The sequence below is a fragment of the Panulirus ornatus genome, chromosome 1 (genome assembly GCF_036320965.1).
Source record: "Panulirus ornatus isolate Po-2019 chromosome 1, ASM3632096v1, whole genome shotgun sequence".
Classification (NCBI taxonomy): Eukaryota; Metazoa; Arthropoda; class Malacostraca; order Decapoda; family Palinuridae; genus Panulirus; species Panulirus ornatus.
In genome coordinates this window covers 51,196,305-51,218,427 of record NC_092224.1, presented here as the reverse complement: position 1 = coordinate 51,218,427, position 22,123 = coordinate 51,196,305, and the positions used below count along the sequence as shown (strand labels likewise).

At 42.6% G+C, this 22,123-nt stretch overlaps 1 protein-coding gene across 1 annotated transcript in view; it reads right to left on the bottom strand.

Annotated features, from left to right (window-relative positions):
• The window catches only part of LOC139749045 (uncharacterized), a 410,591-nt gene that overhangs the window by 165,884 nt on the left and 222,584 nt on the right, over window positions 1-22,123 (bottom strand). Inside the window, exons 12-13 of the mRNA XM_071662507.1 lie at window positions 11,468-11,649; window positions 4,929-5,027 (exon numbers count right to left, since the gene is read on the bottom strand). Coding sequence (XP_071518608.1) covers window positions 4,929-5,027; window positions 11,468-11,649 — 281 coding nt within the window. The remainder of the gene's footprint in view (window positions 1-4,928; window positions 5,028-11,467; window positions 11,650-22,123) is intronic.

The window sequence follows — 22,123 nt, the reverse complement described above, 5'->3', positions numbered from 1 at the left end:
TGCAGTCTGTTGAGGATGAAAGTGCCTGAGAAGTGAGTAAGTTGTTGTTCATCAACAATACAGCAATGGTGGTTGATTTGAGTGTTAAACTGCAAAAGTTGGAGAATGAGTTTATAAATGTGTGAAAGGAGAGAGCTGAGAGTAAATGTGAATAAAAGAAAGGTTATTAGGTTCAGAAGGGTTGAGGGACAAGTTAGTTGATGTGAGTGGAAGACCACCTGTGACATGGGCAAATTGGGTGGAGGAATAATGGAGGAAGAGAAACAGTGGAAGAATGCACGTTATGGTGTATATGAGGTAGGCACGTAAGGACAGGGATAAGAGGAGACTCTTTTGCTGAAGCCACCCTTTGATGGAAGTTCCCTTGGAATGGGCATCAGAGATACAGATAGATATAATATAGTAAGTTTGAATGGAGAAAAATTGGAGGAAATGAGATGTTTTAGGTATCTGGGAGTGGACTTAGCAGCGAATGAAACTATGAAAGTGGAAGCAAGTCATAGAGAGGAGGAGGGGGTGAAGGTTCTGGGAGCGATGAAGGATATGTGGAAAGAGAACGTTATCCTGTAGGACAAAAATGAGTATATCTGAAGGAACGGTAGTTCCAATAATATCATATGGTTGCGAGACATGGGCAGTAGATAAGGTTGTATGAAGAAGGTAGATGTGTTGAAAATGAAATACTTGAGTACAATAAGTGGTGTGATGTAGTTTGCCCAAGTAGGTAATGAAAAGGCAAGAGAGATGAATGGAAATAAAAAGAGAGTAGATGAGAGAGCAGAAGTGTTGAAATGATTTGGAAATATGAAGGGAATGAGTGAGGAAAGGCTGACAGAGGATATATGTCAGAAATGGAGGAAACAAAGACAAATGAGAGACCAAACTGGAGATGGAAGGATAAGTGAAAAAAATTTTTGAGCAATCAGGGCCTGAACATGCATGCATGGTATAGAGTGAATTGAAACGATGTGGTACACTGGGGTCAACAGTGCTGTCAATAAACTGAACCAGGGCATGAGAAACACCCAGGGTAAACCACAGAAAAGTCTGTGGGGCCTGGATAGGGATAGGGAGCTGTGGTTTCAGTACATTTCAAATGACAGCTTGTATATGCATGTGAGCAGATGCGGCTTTTCTTCATCTGTCTCCTGGTGCTTCCTCACTGATACAGGGGGACTGTGATCGAGTGTGGGGGAAAGAAGAGACTGTATATGTTATTTCTTTTCTTTTCTGTCATGCATTTGTGCTGTTTTCTGTGGGTTAGGCAGCACTGGGAAATGGATGAAGGCAAGCAAGTATGAATGTGTACATGTGTATATATGTCCATATATGTTATCTTTTTTTTTTTTTTTTTTTGCCGCTGTCTCCCGCGTTTGCGAGGTAGCGCAAGGAAACAGACAAAAGAAATGGCCCAACCCACCCCCATACACATGTATATACATACGTCCACACACGCAAATATACATACCTACACAGCTTTCCATGGTTTACACCAGACGCTTCACATGCCTTGATTCAATCCACTGACAGCACGTCAACCCCAGTATACCACATCGCTCCAATTCACTCTATTCCTTGCCCGCCTTTCACCCTCCTGCATGTTCAGGCCCCGATCGCACAAAATCTTTTTCACTCCATCTTTCCACCTCCAATTTGGTCTCCCTCTTCTCCTCGTTCCCTCCACCTCCGACACATATATTCTCTTGGTCAATCTTTCCTCACTCATTCTCTCCATGTGCCCGAACCATTTCAAAACACCCTCTTCTGCTCTCTCAACCACGCTCTTTTTATTTCCACACATCTCTCTTACCCTTACGTTACTTACTCGATCAAACCACCTCACACCACACATTGTCCTCAAACATCTCATTTCCAGCACATCCATCCTCCTGCGCACAACTCTATCCATAGCCCACGCCTCGCAACCATACAACATTGTTGGAACCACTATTCCTTCAAACATACCCATTTTTGCTTTCCGAGATAATGTTCTCGACTTCCACACATTCTTCAAGGCTCCCAGAATTTTCGCCCCCTCCCCCAGCCTATGATCCACTTCCGCTTCCATGGTTCCATCCGCTGCCAGATCCACTCCCAGATATCTAAAGCACTTCACTTCCTCCAGTTTTTCTCCCTTCAAACTCACCTCCCAATTGACTTGACCCTCAACCCTACTGTACCTAATAACCTTGCTCTTATTCACATTTACTCTCAACTTTCTTCTTTCACACACTTTACCAAACTCAGTCACCAGCTTCTGCAGTTTCTCACATGAATCAGCCACCAGCGCTGTATCATCGGTGAACAACAATGAGCAATGTGGCAGTTGAGGGAATAATTGGTATACATGGGGTGTTCAGTGTTGTAAATGGAAATGGTGAAGAGCTTGTAGATTTATGTGCTGAAAAAGGACTGATGATTGGGAATACCTGGTTTAAAAAGCGAGATATACATAAGTATACTTATGTAAGTAGGAGAGATGGCCAGAGAGCGTTATTCGATTACGTGTTAATTGACAGGCGCGCGAAAGAGAGACTTTTGGATGTTAATGTGCTGAGAGGTGCAACTGGAGGGATGTCTGATCATTATCTTGTGGAGGCTAAGGTGAAGATTTGTATGGGTTTTCAGAAAAGAAGAGTGAATGTTGGGGTGAAGAGGGTGGTGAGAGTAAGTGAGCTCGGGAAGGAGACTTGTGTGAGGAAGTACCAGGAGAGACTGAGTACAGAATGGAAAAAGGTGAGAACAATGGAAGTAAGGGGAGTGGGGGAGGAATGGGATGTATTTAGGGAATCAGTGATGGATTGCGCAAAAGATGCTTGTGGCATGAGAAGAGTGGGAGGTGGGTTGATTAGAAAGGGTAGTGAGTGGTGGGATGAAGAAGTAAGAGTATTAGTGAAAGAGAAGAGAGAGGCATCTGGACGATTTTTGCAGGGAAAAAATGAAATTGAGTGGGAGATGTATAAAAGAAAGAGACAGGAGGTCAAGAGAAAGGTGCAAGAGGTGAAAAAAAAGGGCAAATGAGAGTTGGGGTGAGAGAGTATCATTAAATTTTAGGGAGAATAAAAAGATGTTCTGGAAGGAGGTAAATAAAGTGCGTAAGACAAGGGAGAAAATGGGAACTTCAGCGAAGGGTGCAAATGGGGAGGTGATAACAAGTAGTGGTGATGTGAGAAGGAGATGGAGTGAGTATTTTGAAGGTTTGTTGAATGTGTTTGATGATAGAGTGGCAGATATAGGGTGTTTTGGTCGAGGTGGTGTGCAAAGTGAGAGGGTTAGGGAAAATGATTTGGTAAACAGAGAAGAGGTAGTAAAAGCTTTGCGGAAGATGAAAGCCGGCAAGGCAGCAGGTTTGGATGGTATTGCAGTGGAATTTATTAAAAAAGGGGGTGACTGTATTGTTGACTGGTTGGTAAGGTTATTTAATGTATGTATGACTCATGGTGAGGTGCCTGAGGATTGGCAGAATGCGTGCATAGTGCCATTGTACAAAGGTAAAGGGGATAAGAGTGAGTGCTCAAATTACAGAGGTATAAGTTTGTTGAGTATTCCTGGTAAATTATATGGGAGGATATTGATTGAGAGGGTGAAGGCATGTACAGAGCATCAGATTGGGGAAGAGCAGTGTGGTTTCAGAAGTGGTTGAGGATGTGTGGATCAGGTGTTTGCTTTGAAGAATGTATGTGAGAAATACTTAGAAAAGCAATTGGATTTGTATGTAGCATTTATGGATCTGGAGAAGGCATATGATAGAGTTGATAGAGATGCTCTGTGGAAGGTATTAAGAATATATGGTGTGGGAGGCAAGTTGTTAGAAGCAGTGAAAAGTTTTTATCGAGGATGTAAGGCATGTGTACGTGTACGAAGAGAGGAAAGTGATTGGTTCTCAGTGAATGTAGGTTTGCGGCAGGGGTGTGTGATGTCTCCATGGTTGTTTAATTTGTTTATGGATGGGGTTGTTAGGGAGGTGAATGCAAGAGTTTTGGAAAGAGGGGCAAGTATGAAGTCTGTTGGGGATGAGAGAGCTTGGGAAGTGAGTCAGTTGTTGTCCATGTATGTATATGTATATATTAATGGACTGAACCTGGGCATGTGAAACATCTAGGGTAAACAAAGGAAAGACCTGTGTGGCCTGGATGTGGATAGGGAGCTGCAGTTTCAGTGCATTACACAGGACAATTAGAGAATAAATGTGAGTGGGTGAGGCCTTTTTTCGTTCTGTTTCAAGGCACTACCTGGCTGACATGGGTGATGATGCTCTTTCCTACTGGGCGAGGTGGCACTGAGAATGGATGAGAGAAAACAAGTATGAATATGTACACCCAGTAAAAAATAGTTTGGCAACCTTATGGCATGATACAATATGACACACCACAAAAATCTGTGAAAAAACTTCTGAGGTACAGTGCAGGTTTGGCATTCCTGGCCTGCTGAGTTGCCAGTTACTCTGCCGCTTGTGACTGGTACTACAAAATTTTACTGTCGCTCTATGTGCAGAGCGTCCTTCATGAACCAAATTATGCTTCACGATACAAATCAACCACTACAACAGCTATTCACAGTAACACCATAGTCATATTCTTGCTACCAACAAACTTACAATCACAGAGTATCAGATATATCATAAGGGTTGGCCAGTCATGAGCCAGGCTGGTTAATTGCTTGATAGGAAAGGTATACACATTTTATCTCTCTCTCTCTCTCTCTCTCTCTCTCTCTCTCTCTCTCTCTCTCTCTCTCATCCGTTTCCTGGCACTACCTCGCTAACGCAGGAAATGGCGATCAAGTATGAAAAAATGATGTACTAAATACATTACTGTAACTGGAATCACTTAGAAAGCAATGTCTTTATCAAATGCTTATACTCTTTTAAGACATCATAAGAGTAATGACAATCAAATAATCACGAACTGACAAATCTCTTCACTTACCATCTGCTTCAGTTTTCCTCTTCCTCAAGGCCATTTCCCTTACTGCCTTAGCCTTTTCAACAGACTCTTTTGACACACTTATTGCATACTTCCAAGCATCTGCAAAAAATGAAAAGGAAACATTAGAAATGGTATGTTACTGGCATCCCTGAGCTACTTTCATTTTCTCTAGTTACCTCAAATATGTTATGGCAATATTTCCTTCAGATAAGCTATTTTCAGCATCATAAACCACAAAATGTTTTCAGTAGCAAGTACAGAAACACAACTTTAGGTCTAGAGCAAGTGATGATCATATCAGTAATAAATGTAAAGGTCAGTACTATATCAAACTCTTGTAACAGCCATCCTCTCAAAGTCCTTCTGGTGTTGCAGTCTCTCAACAGTTTCACCCTCCTCATACAATCTCACTTCTACATTTAGTTATCTCAGGGATAGGGCAAAATAAATCATCCAAATCCCATTGTATACTATACATTAGCCAATTCATGCCAAAATATAAAATAAGTATATAGCTTTTTGCAAATAATCAAACATAACTATACTATTGTAATTTGTGGCAAGGGTGTGTGATGTCCCAATGGTTGTTGAATTTGCTTATGGATAGGGTGGTTAGGGAGGTGAATGCAAGAGTTTTGGAGAGAAGGGCAAGTATGGGAAGTGATTCAGTTGTTTGCTGATGATACAGTGCTGGTGGCTAATTCGGGTGAGAAACTGCAGAAACTGGTAACTGAGTTTGGTAAAGTGTGTGAAAGGAGAAAATTGGAAGTAAATGTGAATAAGAGCAAGCTTATTAAATTCAGTAGGGTTGAGGGACAAGGTAATTGGGAGGTAAGTTCAAATGGAGAAAAACTGGAGGCAGTGAAGTTTCTTAGATATCTGGGAGTTGACTTAGCAGCGGATGGAACCACAGAAGCGGAAGCGAGTCACAGGGTGGGGGAAGGGGCGAAGGTTCTGGGAACATTGAAGAATGTGTGGAAGGCGAGAACATTATCTAAGAGAGCAAAAATGTGTATGTTTGAAGGAATAATGGTTCCAACAATGTTACATGGTTGCGAGGCATGGGTTATGGATAGGGTTGTATGAAGGAGGGTGGATATGTTGGAAATGAAATGTCTGAGGACAATATGTAGTGTGAGGTGGTTTGATTAAGTAAGTAATGCAAGGGTAAGAGAGATGTGTGGTAATAAAAAGAGTGTGGTTGCGAAAGCAGAAGAGGGTTCTGGGAACAATGAAGAATGTGTGGAAGGCGAGAACATTATCTCTAAGAGAGCAAAAATGTGTATGTTTGAAGGAATAATGGTTCCAACAATGTTATATGGTTGCGAGGCATGGGTTATGGATAGGGTTGTATGAAGAAGGGTGAATATGTCAGAAATTAAATGTCTGAGGACAATATGTAGTGTGAGGTGGTTTGATTGAGTAAGTAATGTAAGGGTAAGAGAGATGTGTGGTAATAAAAAGAGTGTGGTTGTGAAAGCAGAAAAGGGTGAACTGAAATGGTTTGGAAACATGGAGAGAATGAGCAAGGGAAGATTGACAAAGAGGATATATGTGTCAGAGGTGAAGGGAAGAAGGAGAAGTGGGAGACCAAACTGGAGGTGGAAGGATGGAGTGAAAAAGATTTTGAGTGATTGGGGCCTCAAAGGCGTGCAAGGAATAGAGTGAATTAGAACGATGTATAATGGGGTCGATGTGCTGTCAAAGGACTAAACTAGGGCATGTGAAGTGTTTGGGGTGAACCATGGAAAGGTCCGTGGGGCCTGGATGTAGAAAGGAAGCTATGGTTTTGGTGCACTGCCCATGACAGCGAGAGAGAGTGTGAGCAAATGTGGCCATCTCTTGTCTTTTCCTGAAGCTACCTCACTGTAAGGGGAGGGGGGCCTATTTCCTGTGTGGCAGGGTAGTGACGGGAATGGATGAAGGCAGCAAGTATGAATATTTACATATGTACATATGTATGTGTCTGTGTATATGTGCATGTATTGGCATATATATATTTATTTATTTTATTTATTTTGCTTTGTCGCTGTCTCCCGCGTTTGCGAGGTAGCCCAAGGAAATAGACAAAAGAAATGGCCCAACCCACCCACATACACATGTATATACATACACGTCCACACACGCAAATATACATACCTATACATCTCAATGTACACATATATATATATACACACACACACACACACACACATAAATATATACCCATGCACACAATTCACACTGTCTGCCTTTATTCATTCCCATCACCACCTCGCCACACATGGAATACCATCCCCCTCCCCCTTCATGTGTGCCAGGTAGCACTAGGAAAAGACAACAAAGGCCCCATTCGTTCAAACTCAGTCTCTAGCTGTCATGCAATAATGCCCAAAACCACAGCTCCCTTTCCACATCCAGGCCCCACACAACTTTCCATGGTTTACCCCAGACGCTTCACATACCCTGATTCAATCCACTGACAGCACGTCAACCCCGGTATACCACATCGATCCAATCCACTCTATTCCTTGCCCGCCTTTCACCCTCCTGCATGTTCAGGCCCCGATCACTCAAAATCTTTTTCACTCCATCTTTCCACTTCCAATTTGGTCTCCCACTTCTCCTCATTCCCTCCACCTCCGACACATATATCCTCTTGGTCAATCTTTCCTCACTCATTCTTTCCATGTGCCCCAACCATTTCAAAACACCCTCTTCTGCTCTCTCAACCATGCTCTTTTTATTTCCACACCTCTCTCTTACCCTTACATTACTTACTCAATCAAACCACCTCACACCATATATTGTCCTCAAACATCTCATTTCCACCCTCCTGCGCACAACTCTATCCATAGCCCATGTCTCGCAACCATACAACCATACATATTGTTGAAACCACTATTCCTTCAAACATACCCATTTTTGCTTTCTGAGATAATGTTCTCGACTTCCACACATTCTTCAAGGCTTCCAGGATTTTCGCCCCCTCCCCCACCCTATGATTCATTCCCGCTTCCATGGTTCCATCCGCTGCCAGATCCGCTCCCAGATATCTAAAACACTTCACTTCCTCCAGTTGTTCTCCATTCAAACTTACCACCCAATTGACTTGACCCTCAACCATACTGTACCTAATAACCTTTCTCTTATTCACATTTACTCTTAACTTTCTTCTTTAACACACTTTACCAAACTCAGTCACCAGCTTCTGCAGTTTCTCACATGAATCAGCCACCAGCGCTGTAACAGCAGCGAACAACAACTGACTCACTTCCCAAGCTCTCTCATCCCCAACAGACTTCATACTTGCCCCTCTTTCCAAAACTCTTGCATTCACCTCCCTAACAACCCCATCCATAAACAAATTAAACAACCATGGAGACATCACACACCCCTACCGCAAACCTACATTCACTGAGAACCAACCACTTTCCTCTCTTCCTACACGTACACATGCCTTACATCCTAAATAAAAACTTTTCACTGCTTCTAACAATTTGCCTCCTACACCATATATTCTTAGTACCTTCCACATAGCATCTCTATCAACTCTATCATATGCCTTCTCCAGATTCATAAATCCTACATACAAATCCATTTGCTTATATATATATATATATCTTCTTCTTTCAAACTATTCGCCATTTCCCGCATTAGCGAGGTAGCGTTAAGAACAGAGGACTGGGCCTTTGAGGGACTACCCTCACCTGGCCCAATCCTCTGTTCCTTCTTTTGGAAAACTAAAAAAAAACGAGAGGGGAGGATTTCCAGCCCCCCACTCCCTCCCCTTTTAGTCGCCTTCTACGACACGCAGGAGTATGGACTATGGATAGAGTTGTGCGCAAGAGGATGGATGTGCTGGAAATGAGATGTTTGAGGACAATGTGTGGTGTGAGGTGGTTCGATCGAGTAAGTAACGTAAGGGTAAGAGAGATGTGTGGAAATAAAAAGAGCGTGGTTGAGAGAGCAGAAGAGGGTGTTTTGAAATGGTTTGGTCACATGGAGAGAATGAGTGAGGAAAGATTGACCAAGAGGATATATGTGTCGGAGGTGGAGGGAATGAGGAGAAGAGGGAGACCAAATTGGAGGTGGAAAGATGGAGTGAAAAAGATTTTGTGTGATCGGGGCCTGAACATGCAGGAGGGTGAAAGGAGGGCAAAGAATAGAGTGAATTGGAGCGATGTGGTATACCGGGGTTGACGTGCTGTCAGTGGATTGAATCAAGGCATGTGTATGGGGGTGGGTTGGGCCATTTCTTTTGTCTGTTTCCTTGCGCTACCTCGCAAACGCGGGAGACAGCGACAAAGCAAAAAAAAAAAAAAAATAAAGAAGAGGTAGTAAAAGCTTTACGGAAGATGAAAGCCGGCAAAGCAGCAGGTTTGGATGGCATTGCAGTGGAATTTATTAAGAAAGGGGGTGACTGTATTGTTAACTGGTTGGTAAGGTTATTTATTGTATGTATGATTCATGGTGAGGTGCCTGAAGATTGGCGGAATGTTTGCATAGTGCCATTGTACAAAGGCAAAGGGGATAAGAGTGAGTACTCAAATTACAGAGGTATAAGTTTGTTGAGTACTCCTGGTAAATTATATGGGATGTTATTGATTGAGAGGGCGAAGGCACGTACAGAGCATCAGATTGGGGAAGAGCAGTGTGGTTTCAGAAGTGGTAGAGGATGTGTGGATCAGGTGTTTGCTTTGAAGAATGTGTGAGAAATACTTAGAAAAACAAATGGATTTGTATGTAGCATTTATGGATCTGGAGATGGCATATGATAGAGTTGATAGAGATGCTCTGTGGAAGGTATTAAGAATATATGGTGTGGGAGGCAAGTTGTTAGAAGCAGTGAAAAGTTTTTATCGAGGATGTAAGGCATGTGTACGTGTAGGAAGAGAGGAAAGTGATTGGTTCTCAGTGAATGTAGGTTTGCGGCAGGGGTGTGTGATGTCTCCATGGTTGTTTAATTTGTTTATGGATGGGGCTGTTAGGGAGGTGAATGCAAGACTTTTGGAAAGAGGGGCAAGTATGCAGTCTGTTGTGGATGAGAGAGCTTGGGAAGTGAGTCAGTTGTTGTTCGCTGATGATACAGCGCTGGTGGCTGATTCATGTAAGAAACTGCAGAAGCTGGTGACTAAGTTTGGTTAAGTGTGTGAAAGAAGAAAGTTAAGAGTAAATGTGAATAAGAGCAAGGTTATTAGGTACAGTAGGGTTGAGGGTCAAGTCAATTGGGAGGTAAGTTTGAATGGAGAAAAACTGGAGGAAGTAAAATGTTTTAGATATCTGGGAGTGGATCTGGCAGCGGATGGAACCATGGAAGCGGAAGTGAATCATAGGGTGGGGGAGGGGGCGAAAATTCTGGGAGCCTTGAAGAATATTTGGAAGTCGAGAACATTATCTCAGAAAGCAAAAATGGGTATGTTTGAAGAAACAGTGGTTCCAACAATGTTGTATGGTTGCGAGATGTGGGCTATGGATAAAGTTGTGTGCAGGAGGGTAGATGTGCTGGAAATGAGATGTTTGAGGACAATATGTGGTGTGAGGTGGTTTGATCGAGTAAGTAATGTAAGTGTAAAAGAGATGTGTGGAAATAAAAAGAGCGTGGTTGAGAGAGCAGAATAGGGTGTTTTGAAATGGTTTGGGCACATGGAGAGAGTGAGGAAAGACTGACAAAGAGGATATATGTGTCAGATGTGGAGGGAATGAGGAGAAGCAGGAAACCAAATTGGCGGTGGAAGGATGGAATTAAAAAGATTTTGAGCGATCGGGGTGTGAACATGCAGGAGGGTGAAAGGCGTGCAAGGAATACAGTGAATTGGAACGATGTGGTATACTGGGATCAAAGTGTTGTCAATGGATTGAACCAAGGCATGTGAAGCATCTGGGGTAAAGCATGGAAAGTTTTGTGGGGCCTGGATGTGGAAAGGGAGCTGTGGTTCCGGTGCATTATACATGATAGCTAGAGACAGTGTGAACGAATGTGGCCTTTGTTGTCTTTTCCCAACCCTACCTTGCACACATGCAGGGGGAGGTATGAATTATGTACATGTGTATATATGTGTTTGTGTATGTATATATATATGTATATGATGAAATGTATAGGTATGTATATGTGCATGTGTGGATGTGTATGTATATACATGTGTATGTAGGTGGCTTGGGCCATTCTTTCATCTGTTTCCTTGCGCTACCTAGCTAACATGGGAGAGAGCAACAAAGTATAATAAATGAATATACAAATATAGAAAAAAACAGAATTTATCTTACAGCAAAAATAAGCACATGCCAAGATGACATATGCTTCCTGACTGCAGGACTTATATGAACTGGCTTATAATAACAAGGTTTCAGTAGCTGAAATATAAGGAGGGAATAAACATGCTGTCATGTGTCCTGGCTCATAATAACAAGCTTTCAGTAACTGAAATATAAGGAAGAATTAAACATGCTGTCAAGTGGTTTGTTAACCCAATAATGGGTACCAATGCTAACTTACCTTCACACATATCACAGTTATACATCACATTCACACATAGAAAATGAACAAAACATAAACTTACTGAAAAGATGAGATGCTAAGGATGGATCAATTCGTAATGGATCATCTAAATAGTGCTGGTAACGTGTCCCATGGTAGACAAGTGGAGGAGTGTTCTGACCCAACAATACCTCACTAAGCCAAACACCATTCACAACTGGACGTTTCCATTCTCGTGCTTTGGCTACTTTGGCTCCTTCTAATCTGTAATACCAAGAAGAGCATTAATATTGATATTTTTCCAAGATACATCATATCTCTTTGTATCAAAATGCTTTATGTTTCTAAAAATACTAAACATTTCAGGGCAAATACAGTTTGGACAAAATGGCTGTCTGTCATCCACAAAAGCATGGAAATGAAGACATTACAACACTGTTCAAACTTAATTTTCTTCTTGCCATACTACTTACACTGTGGCACTACTTAACTTCCATAATCATTCAGAAACCATCCTAACACTCATATCTTTCTACTTCCCCATATTTTGCAAATTTTCCTGGTTCTTCCCCAATTATGCTTCTATCAGTACGTCTCTCTTACTTTAATCCCTATCAAATATACTTAACCATGACGAGATATCTATTCATTTACCTATTATACTTCATCACCGTAGGTAGGGCCATGAAACAAAAGAAGAACAGCTAATCCAATTATACATACACGAACACACATACACAAACATATCTGGGAGTGGATCTGGCAGCGAATGGAACCATGGAAGCGGAAGTGAATCATAGGGTGGGGAAGGGGGCGAAAATTCTGGGAGCCTTGAAGAATGTTTGGAAGTCGAGAACATTATCTCAGAAAGCAAAAATGGGTATGTTTGAAGGAATAGTGGTTCCAACAATGTTCTATGGTTGCAAGGCGTGGGCTATGAATAGAGTTGTGCGCAGGAGGGTGGATGTGCTGGAAATGAGATGTTTGAGGACAATATGAGGTGTGAGGTGGTTTGATTGAGTAAGGAATGTGAGGGTGAGAGAGATTTGTGGAAATAAAAAGAGTGTGGTTGAGAGAGCAGAAGAGGGTGTTTTGAAATTGTTTGGTCACATGGAGAGAATGAGTGGGGAAAGATTGACCAAGAGGATATATGTGTCAGAGGTGGAGGGAACGAGGAGAAGTGGGAGACCAAATTGGAGGTGGAAAGATGGAGTGAAAAAGATTTTGAGTGATCGGGGCCTGAACATGCAGGAGGGTGTAAAGCTTGCAAGGAATACAGTGAATTGGAACGATATGGTATACCGGGGTCGACGTACTGTCAATGGATTGAACCAGGGCATGTGAAGCGGCTGGGGTAAACCATGCAAAGTGTGTGGGGCCTGGATGTGGAAAGGGAGCTGTGGTTTCGGTGCATTATTACAAGACAGCTAGAGACTGAGTGTGAACGAATGGGGCCTTTGGAGTTTTTCCTAGTGCTACCTCGCACACATGAGGGGGGATGGGAACAAATAAAGGCAGACAGTATGAATTATGTACATGTGTATATATGTATATGTCTGTGTGTGTATATATATGTGTACATTGAGATGTATAGGTATGTATATTGTGCGTGTGTGGACATGTATGTATATACATGTGTATGTGGGCGGGTTGGGCCATTCTTTCGTCTGTTTCCTTGCGCTACCTCGCTAATGCGGGAGACAGCGACAAAGCAAATTAATAATAATAATAATTATATTATTTTATTATTATACTTTGTCGCTGTCTTCCGCGTTTGCGAGGTAGCGCAAGGAAACAGACGAAAGAAATGGCCCAACCCCCCCCATACACATGTATATACATACGTCCACACACGCAAATATACATACCTACACAGCTTTCCATGGTTTACCCCAGACGCTTCACATGCCCTGATTCAATCCACTGACAGCACGTCAACCCCGGTATACCACATCACTCCAATTCACTCTATTCCTTGCCCTCCTTTCACCCTCCTGCATGTTCAGGCCCCGATCACACAAAATCTTTTTCACTCCATCTTTCCACCTCCAATTTGGTCTCCCTCTTCTCCTCGTTCCCTCCACCTCCGACACATATATCCTCTTGGTCAATTCTCAATCCTCACTCATTCTCTCCAAGTGCCCAAACAACTTCAAAACACCCTCTTCTGCTCTCTCAACCAAGCTATTTTTATTTCCACACATCTCTCTTACCCTTACGTTACTCACTCGATCAAACCACCTCACACCACACATTTTCCTCAAACATCTCATTTCCAGCACATCCATCCTCCTGCGCACAACTCTATCCATAGCCCACGCCTCGCAACCATACAACATTGTTGGATCCACTATTCCTTCAAACATACCCATTTTTCCTTTCCGAGATAATGTTCTCGACTTCCACACATTCTTCAAGGCCCCCAGAATTTTCGCCCCCTCCCCCACCCTATGATCCACTTCCGCTTCCATGGTTCCATCCGCTGCCAGATCCACTCCCAGATATCTAAAACACTTCACTTCCTCCAGTTTTTCTCCATTCAAACTCACCTCCCAATTGACTTGACCCTCAACCCTACTGCACCTAATAACCTTGCTCTTATTCACATTTACTCTTAACTTTCTTCTTCCACACACTTTACCAAACTCAGTCACCAGCTTCTGCAGTTTCTCACATGAATCAGCCACCAGCGCTGTATCATCAGCGAACAACAACTGACTCACTTCACAAGCTCTCTCATCCCCAACAGACTTCAACCTTGCCCCTCTTTCCAAAACTCTTGCATTTACCTCCCTAACAACCCCATCCATAAACAAATTAAACAACCATGGAGACATCACACACCCCTGCCGCAAACCTACATTCACTGAGAACCAATCACTTTCCTCTCTTCCTACACGTACACATGCCTTACATCCTCGATAAAAACTTTTCACTGCTTCTAACAACTTTCCTCCCACACCATATATTCTTAATACCTTCCACAGAGTGAATGTTGGGGTGAAGAGGGTGGTGAGAGTAAGTGAGCTGGGGAAGGAGACCTGTGTGAGGAAGTACCAGGAGAGACTGAGTACAGAATGGAAAAAGGTGAGAACAATGGAAGTAAGGGGAGTGGGGGAGGAATGGGTTGTATTTAGGGAATCAGTCATGGATTGCGCAAAAGATGCTTGTGGCATGAGAAAGAGTGGGAGGTGGGTTGATTAGAAAGGGTAGTGAGTGGTGGGATGAAGAAGAAAGAGTATTAGTGAAAGAGAAGAGAGAGGCATTTGGACGATTTTTGCAGGGAAAAAATGCAATTGAGTGGGAGATGTATAAAAGAAAGAGACAGGAGGTCAAGAGAAAGGTGCAAGAGGTGAAAAAAAGGGCAAATGAGAGTTGGGGTGAGAGAGTATTATTAAATTTTAGGGAGAATAAAAAGATGTTCTGGAAGGAGGTAAATAAAGTGCGTAAGACAAGGGAGCAAATGGGAACTTCAGTGAAGGGCGCAAATGGGGAGGTGATAACAAGTAGTGGTGATGTGAGAAGGAGATGGAGTGAGTATTTTGAAGGTTTGTTGAATGTGTTTGATGATTGAGTGGCAGATATAGGGTGTTTTGGTCGAGGTGGTGTGCAAAGTGAGAGGGTTAGGGAAAATGATTTGGTAAACAGAGAAGAGGTAGTGAAAGCTTTGCGGAAGATGAAAGCCGGCAAGGCAGCAGGTTTGGATGGTATTGCAGTGGAATTTATTAAAAAAGGGGGTGACTGTATTGTTGACTGGTTGGTAAGGTTATTTAATGTATGTATGACTCATGGTGAGGTGCCTGAGGATTGGCGGAATGCATGCATAGTGCCATTGTGCAAAGGCAAAGGGGATAAGAGTGAGTGCTCAAATTACAGAGGTATAAGTTTGTTGAGTATTCCTGGTAAATTATATGGGAGGGTATTGATTGAGAGGGTGAAGGCATGTACAGAGCATCAGATTGGGGAAGAGCAGTGTGGTTTCAGAAGTGGTAGAGGATGTGTGGATCTGGTGTTTGCTTTGAAGAATGTATGTGAGAAATACTTAGAAAAGCAAATGGATTTGTATGTAGCATTTATGGATCTGGAGAAGGCATATGATAGAGTTGATAGAGATGCTCTATGGAAGGTATTAAGAATAATAATAATAATAATAATAATAATAATAATAATAATAATAATAATAATAATAACAATAATAATAATATATATCCCTGGGGATAGGGGAGAAAGAATACTTCCCACGCATTCCTCACGTGTCGTAGAAGGCGACTAAAGGGGACGGGAGTGGGGGGCCAGAAACCCTCCCCTCTTTGTATCTTAACTTTCTAAAAGGGAAAACAGAAGAAGGAGTCACACGGGGAGTGTTCATCCTCCTCGAAGGCTCAGATTGAGGTGTCTAAATGTGTGTGGATGTAACCAAGATGAGAAAAAAGGAGAGATAGGTAGTATGTTTGAGGAAAGGAACCTGGATGTTTTGGCTCTGAGTGAAACGAAGCTCAAGGGTAAAGGGGAAGAGAGGTTTGGGAATGTCTTGGGAGTAAAGTCAGGGGTTAGTGAGAGGACAAGAGGAAGGGAAGGAGTAGCACTACTCCTGAAACAGGAGTTGTGGGAGTATGTGATAGAGTGTAAGAAAGTAAATTCTAGATTGATATGGGTAAAACTGAAAGTTGACGGAGAGAGATGGGTGATTATTGGTGCATATGCACCTGGGCATGAGAAGAAAGATCATGAGGCAAGTGTTTTGGGAGCAACTGAATGAGTGTGTTAGTGCTTTTAATGCTCAAGACTGGGTTATAGTGATGGGTGATTTGAATGCAAAGGTGAGTAATGTGGCAGTTGAGGGAATGATTGGTATACATGGGTTGTTCAGTGTTGTAAATGGAAATGGTGAAGAGCTTGTAGATTTATGTGCTGAAAAAGGACTGGTGATTGGGAATACCTGGTTTAAAAAGCAAGACATACATAAGTATAAGTATGTAAGTAGGAAAGATGGCCAGAAATCGTTATTGGATTACGTGTTAATTGACAGGCGCACGAAAGAGAGACTATTGGATGTTAATGTGTTGAGAGGTGTAACTGGAGGGATGTCTGATCATTATCTTGTGGAGTCGAAGGTGAAGATTTGTAGGGGTTTTCAGAAAAGAAGAGAGAATGTTGGAGTGAAGAGAGTGGTGAGAGTAAGTGAGCTTGGGAAGGAGACTTGTGTGAGGAAATATCAGGAGAGACTGAGTATAGAATGGAAAAAGGTGAGAACAAAGGAGGTAAGGGGAGTGGGGGAGGAATGGAATGTATTTAGGGAAGCAGTGATGGCTTGCGCAAAAGATGCTTGTGGCATGAAAAGCGTGGGGGTGGGTTGATTAGAGAGGGTAGTGAGTGGTGGGATGAAGAAATAAGATTATTAGTGAAAGAAAAGAGAGAGGCATTTGGACGATTTTTGCAGGGAAAAAATGCAAATGAGTGGGAGATGTATAAAAGAAAGAGAAAGGAGGTCAGGAGAAAGGTGCAAGAGGTGAAAAAGAGGGCAAATGAGAGTTGGAGTGAGAGAGTATCATAAAAGTTTAGGGAGAATAAAAACATGTTTTGGAAGGAGGTAAATAAAGTGCGTAAGACAAGGGAGCAAATGGGAACTTCAGTGAAGGGGCTAATGGGGAGGTGATAACAAGTAGTGGTGATGTGAGAAGGAGATGGAGTGAGTATTTTGAAGGTTTGTTGAATGTGTTTGATGATAGAGTGGCAGATATAGGGTGTTTTGGTCGAGGTGGTGTGCAAAGTGAGAGGGGTAGGGAAAATGATTTGGTAAACAGAGAAGAGGTAGTAAAAGCTTTGCGAAAGATGAAAGCCAGCAAGGCAGTATGTTTGGATGGTATTTCAGTGGAATTTATTAAAAAAGGGGGTGACTGTATTGCTGACTGGTTGGTAAGGTTATTTAATGTATGTATGATTCATGGTGAGGTGCCTGAGGATTGGTGGAATGCTTGCATAGTGCCATTGTACAAAGGCAAAGGGGATAAGAGTGAGTGCTCAAATTACAGATGTATAAGTTTGTTGAGTATTCCTGGTAAATTGTATGGGAGGGTATTGATTGAGAGGGTGAAGGCATGTACAGAGCATCAGATTGGGGAAAAGCAATGTGGTTTCAGAAGTGTTAGAGGATGTGTGGATCAGGTGTTTGCTTTGAAGAATGTATGTGAGAAATACTTAGAAAAGCAAATGGATTTGTAAGTAGCATTTATGGATCTGGAGAAGGCATATGATAGAGTTGATAGAGATGCTCTGTGGAAGGTATTAAGAATATATGGTGTGGGAGGCAAGTTGTTAGAAGCAGTGAAAAGTTTTTATCGAGGATGTAAGGCATGTGTACGTGTAGGAAAAAGGGATGAAAGTGATTGGTTCTCAGTGAATGTAGGTTTGCGGCAGGGGTGTGTGATGTCTCCACGGTTGTTCAATTTGTTTATGGATGGGGTTGTTAGGGAGGTGAATGCAAGAGTTTTGGAAAGAGGGGCAAGTATGCAGTCTGTTGTGGATGAGAGAGCTTGGGAAGTGTGTCAGTTGTTGTTCGCTGATGATACAGTGCTGGTGGCTGATTCATGTGAGAAACTGCAAAAGCTGATGACTGAGTTTGCTAAAGTGTGTGAAAGAAGAAAGTTAAGAGTAAATGTGAATAAGAGCAAAGATATTAGGTACGGTAGGGTTGAGGAACAAGTCAATTGGGAGGTAAGTTTGAATGGAGAAAAACTGGAGGAAGTAAAGTGTTTTAGATATCTGGGAGTGGATCTGGTAGCGGATGGAACCATGGAAGCGGAAGTGAATCATAGGGTGGGGGAGGGGGCGAAAATTCTGGGAGCCTTGAAGAATGTTTGGAAGTCGAGAACATTATCTAGGAAAGCAAAAATGGCTGTTTGAAGGAATAGTGTTTCCATGGTTCTATGGTTGCGAGGCATGGGCTATGGATAGAGTTGTGCGCAGGAGGGTGGATGTGCTGGAAATGAGATGTTTGAGGACAATATGTGGTGTGAGGTGGTTTGATTCAGTAAGTAATGTAAGGGTAAGAGAGAGGTGTGGAAATAAAAAGAGTGTGGTTGAGAGAGCAGAAGAGGGTGTTTTGAAATGGTTTGTTCACATGGAGAGATTGAGTGAGGAAAGATTGACCAAGAGGACATATGTGTCAGAGGTGGAGGGAATGAGGAGAAGTGGGAGACCAAATTGGAAGTGGAAAGATGGAGTGAAAAAGATTTTGAGTGATCGGGGCCTGAACATGCAGGAGGGTGACAGGCGTGCAAGGAATAGAGTGAATTAGAACGATGTGGTATACCGGGGTCGACGTGCTGTCAATGGCTTGAATCAGGGCATGTGAAGCGTCTGGGGTAAACCATGGAAAGTTCTGTGGGGCCTGGATGTGGAAAGGGAGCTGCGGTTTCGGTGCATTATTACATGATAGCTAGAGACTGAGTGTGAACGAATGGGGCCTTTCTTGTCTTTTCCTAGAGCTACCTCACACACATGAGGGGGGAGGAGGTTGTTATTCCATGTGTGGCGGGGTGGCGATGAGAATAAATAAAGGCAGACAGTATGAATTATGTACATGTGTATATATGTATATGTCTGTGTGTGTATATATATGTATACATTGAAATGTATAGGTATGTATATTTGCGTGTGTGGACGTGTATGTATATACATGTGTATGTGGGTGGGATGGGCCATTCTTTCGTCTGTTTCCTTGCGGTACCTCGCTAACGTGGGAGATAGCGACAAAGAAAAATAAATAAATATATATATCTATATATACATCTCCAACTCAATTGCATTTTTTCCCTGCAGAAATCGTCCAAATGCCTCTCTCTTCTCTTTCACTAATACTCTTACTTCTTCATCCCACCACTCACTACCCTTTCTAATCAACCCATCTCCAACTCTTCTCATGCCACAAGCATCTTTTGCACAATCCATCAGTGATTCCCTAAATACATCCCATTCCTCCCCCACTCCCCTTACTTCCATTGTTCTCACCTTTTTCCATTCTGTACTCAGTCTCTCCTGGTACTTCCTCACACAAGTCTCCTTCCCAAGCTCACTTACTCGCACCACCCTCTTCACCCCAACATTCACTCTTCTTTTCTGAAAACCCATACAAATCTTCACCTTAGCCTCCACAAGATAATGATCAGACATCCCTCCAGTTGCACCTCTCAGCACATTAACTTCCAAAAGTCTCTCTTTCGCGCGCCTGTCAATTAACACGTAATCCAATAACGCTCTCTGGCCATCTCTCCTACTTACATAAGTATACTTATGTATATCTCGCTTTTTAAACCAGGTATTCCCAATCATCAGTCCTTTTTCAGCACATAAATCTACAAGCTCTTCACCATTTCCATTTACAACACTGAACACCCCATGTATACCAATTATTCCCTCAACTGCCACATTACTCACCTTTGCATTCAAATCACCCATCACTATAACCCGGTCTCGTGCATCAAAACCACTAACACACTCATTCAGCTGCTCCCAAAAACACTTGCCTCTCATGATCTTTCTTCTCATGCCCAGGTGCATATGCACCAATAATCACCCATCTCTCTCCATCAACTTTCAGTTTTACCCATATTAATCGAGAATTTACTTTCTTACATTCTATCACATACTCCCACAACTCCTGTTTCAGGAGTATTGCTACTCCTTCCCTTGCTCTTGTCTTCTCACTAACCCCTGACTTTACTCCCAAGACCTTCCCAAAAGAAAGAGACAGGAGGTCAAGAGAAAGGTGCAAGAGGTGAAAAAAAGGGCAAATGAGAGTTGGGGTGAGAGAGTATCATTAAATTTTAGGGAGAATAAAAAGATGTTCTGGAAGGAGGTAAATAAAGTGCGTAAGACAAGGGAGCAAATGGGAACTTCAGTGAAGGGCGCAAATGGGGAGGTGATAACAAGTAGTGGTGATGTGAGAAGGAGATGGAGTGAGTATTTTGAAGGTTTGTTGAATGCGTTTGATGATAAGAGTGGCAGCTATAGGGTGTTTTGGTGGAGTTGGTGTGCAAAGTGAGAGGGTTAGGGAAAATGATTTGGTAAACAGAGAAGAGGTAGTAAAAGCTTTGCGGAAGATGAAAGCCGGCAAGGCAGCAGGTTTGGATGGTATTGCAGTGGAATTTATTAAAAAAGGGGGGTGACTGTATTGTTGACTGGTTGGTAAGGTTATTTAATGTATGTATGACTCATGGTGAGGTGCCTGAGGATTGGCGGAATGCGTGCATAGTGCCATTGTACAAAGGCAAAGGGGATAAGAGTGAGTGCTCAAATTACAGAGGTATAAGTTTGTTGAGTATTCCTGGTAAATTATATGGGAGGGTATTGATTGAGAGGGTGAAGGCATGTACAGAGCATCAGATTGGGGAAGAGCAGTGTGGTTTCAGAAGTGGTAGAGGATGTGTGGATCAGGTGTTTGCTTTGAAGAATGTATGTGAGAAATACTTAGAAAAGCAAATGGATTTGTATGTAGCATTTATGGATCTGGAGATGGCATATGATAGAGTTGATAGAGATGCTCTGTGGAAGGTATTAAGAATATATGGTGTGGGAGGAAAGTTGTTAGAAGCAATGAAAAGTTTTTATCGAGGATGTAAGGCATGTGTACGTGTAGGAAGAGAGGAAAGTGCATTGGTTCTCAGTGAATGTAGGTTTGCAGCAGGGGTGTGTGATGTCTCCATGGTTGTTTAATTTGTTTATGGATGGGGTTGTTAGGGAGGTGAATGCAAGAGTTTTGGAAAGAGGGGCAAGTATGAAGTCTGTTGTGGATGAGAGAGCTTGGGAAGTGAGTCAGTTGTTGTTCGCTGATGATACAGCGCTGGTAGCTGATTCATGTGAGAAACTGCAGAAGCTGGTGACTGAGTTTGGTAAAGTGTGTGAAAGAAGAAAGTTAAGAGTAAATGTGAATAAGAGCAAGGTTATTAGGTACAGTAGGGTTGAGGGTCAATTCAATTGGGAGGTGAGTTTGAATGGAGAAAAACTGGAGGAAGTGAAGTGTTTTAGATATCTGGGAGTGGATCTGGCAGCAGGATGGAACCATGGAAGCGGAAGTGGATCATAGGGTGGGGGAGGGGGCGAAAATTCTGGGAGCCTTGAAGAATGTGTGGAAGTCGAGAACATTATCTCGGAAAGCAAAAATGGGTATGTTTGAAGGAATAGTGGTTCCAACAATGTTGTATGGTTGCGAGGCGTGGACTATGGATAGAGTTGTGCGCAGGAGGATGGATGTGCTGGAAATGAGATGTTTGAGGACAATGTGTGGTGTGAGGTGGTTTGATCGAGTAAGTAATGTAAGGGTAAGAGAGATGTGTGGAAATAAAAAGAGCGTGGTTGAGAGAGCAGAAGAGGGTGTTTTGAAATGGTTTGGTCACATGGAGAGAATGAGTGAGGAAAGATTGACCAAGAGGATATATGTGTCGGAGGTGGAGGGAACGAGGAGAAGAGGGAGACCAAATTGGAGGTGGAAAGATGGAGTGAAAAAGATTTTGTGTGATTGGGGCCTGAACATGCAGGAGGGTGAAAGGAGGGCAAAGAATAGAGTGAATTGGAGCGATGTGGTATACCGGGGTTGACGTGCTGTCAGTGGATTGAATCAAGGCATGTGTATGGGGGTGGGTTGGGCCATTTCTTTCGTCTATTTCCTTGCGCTACCTCGCAAACGCGGGAGACAGCGACAAAAAAAAAAAAAAAAAAAAAAAATATATATATATTGATT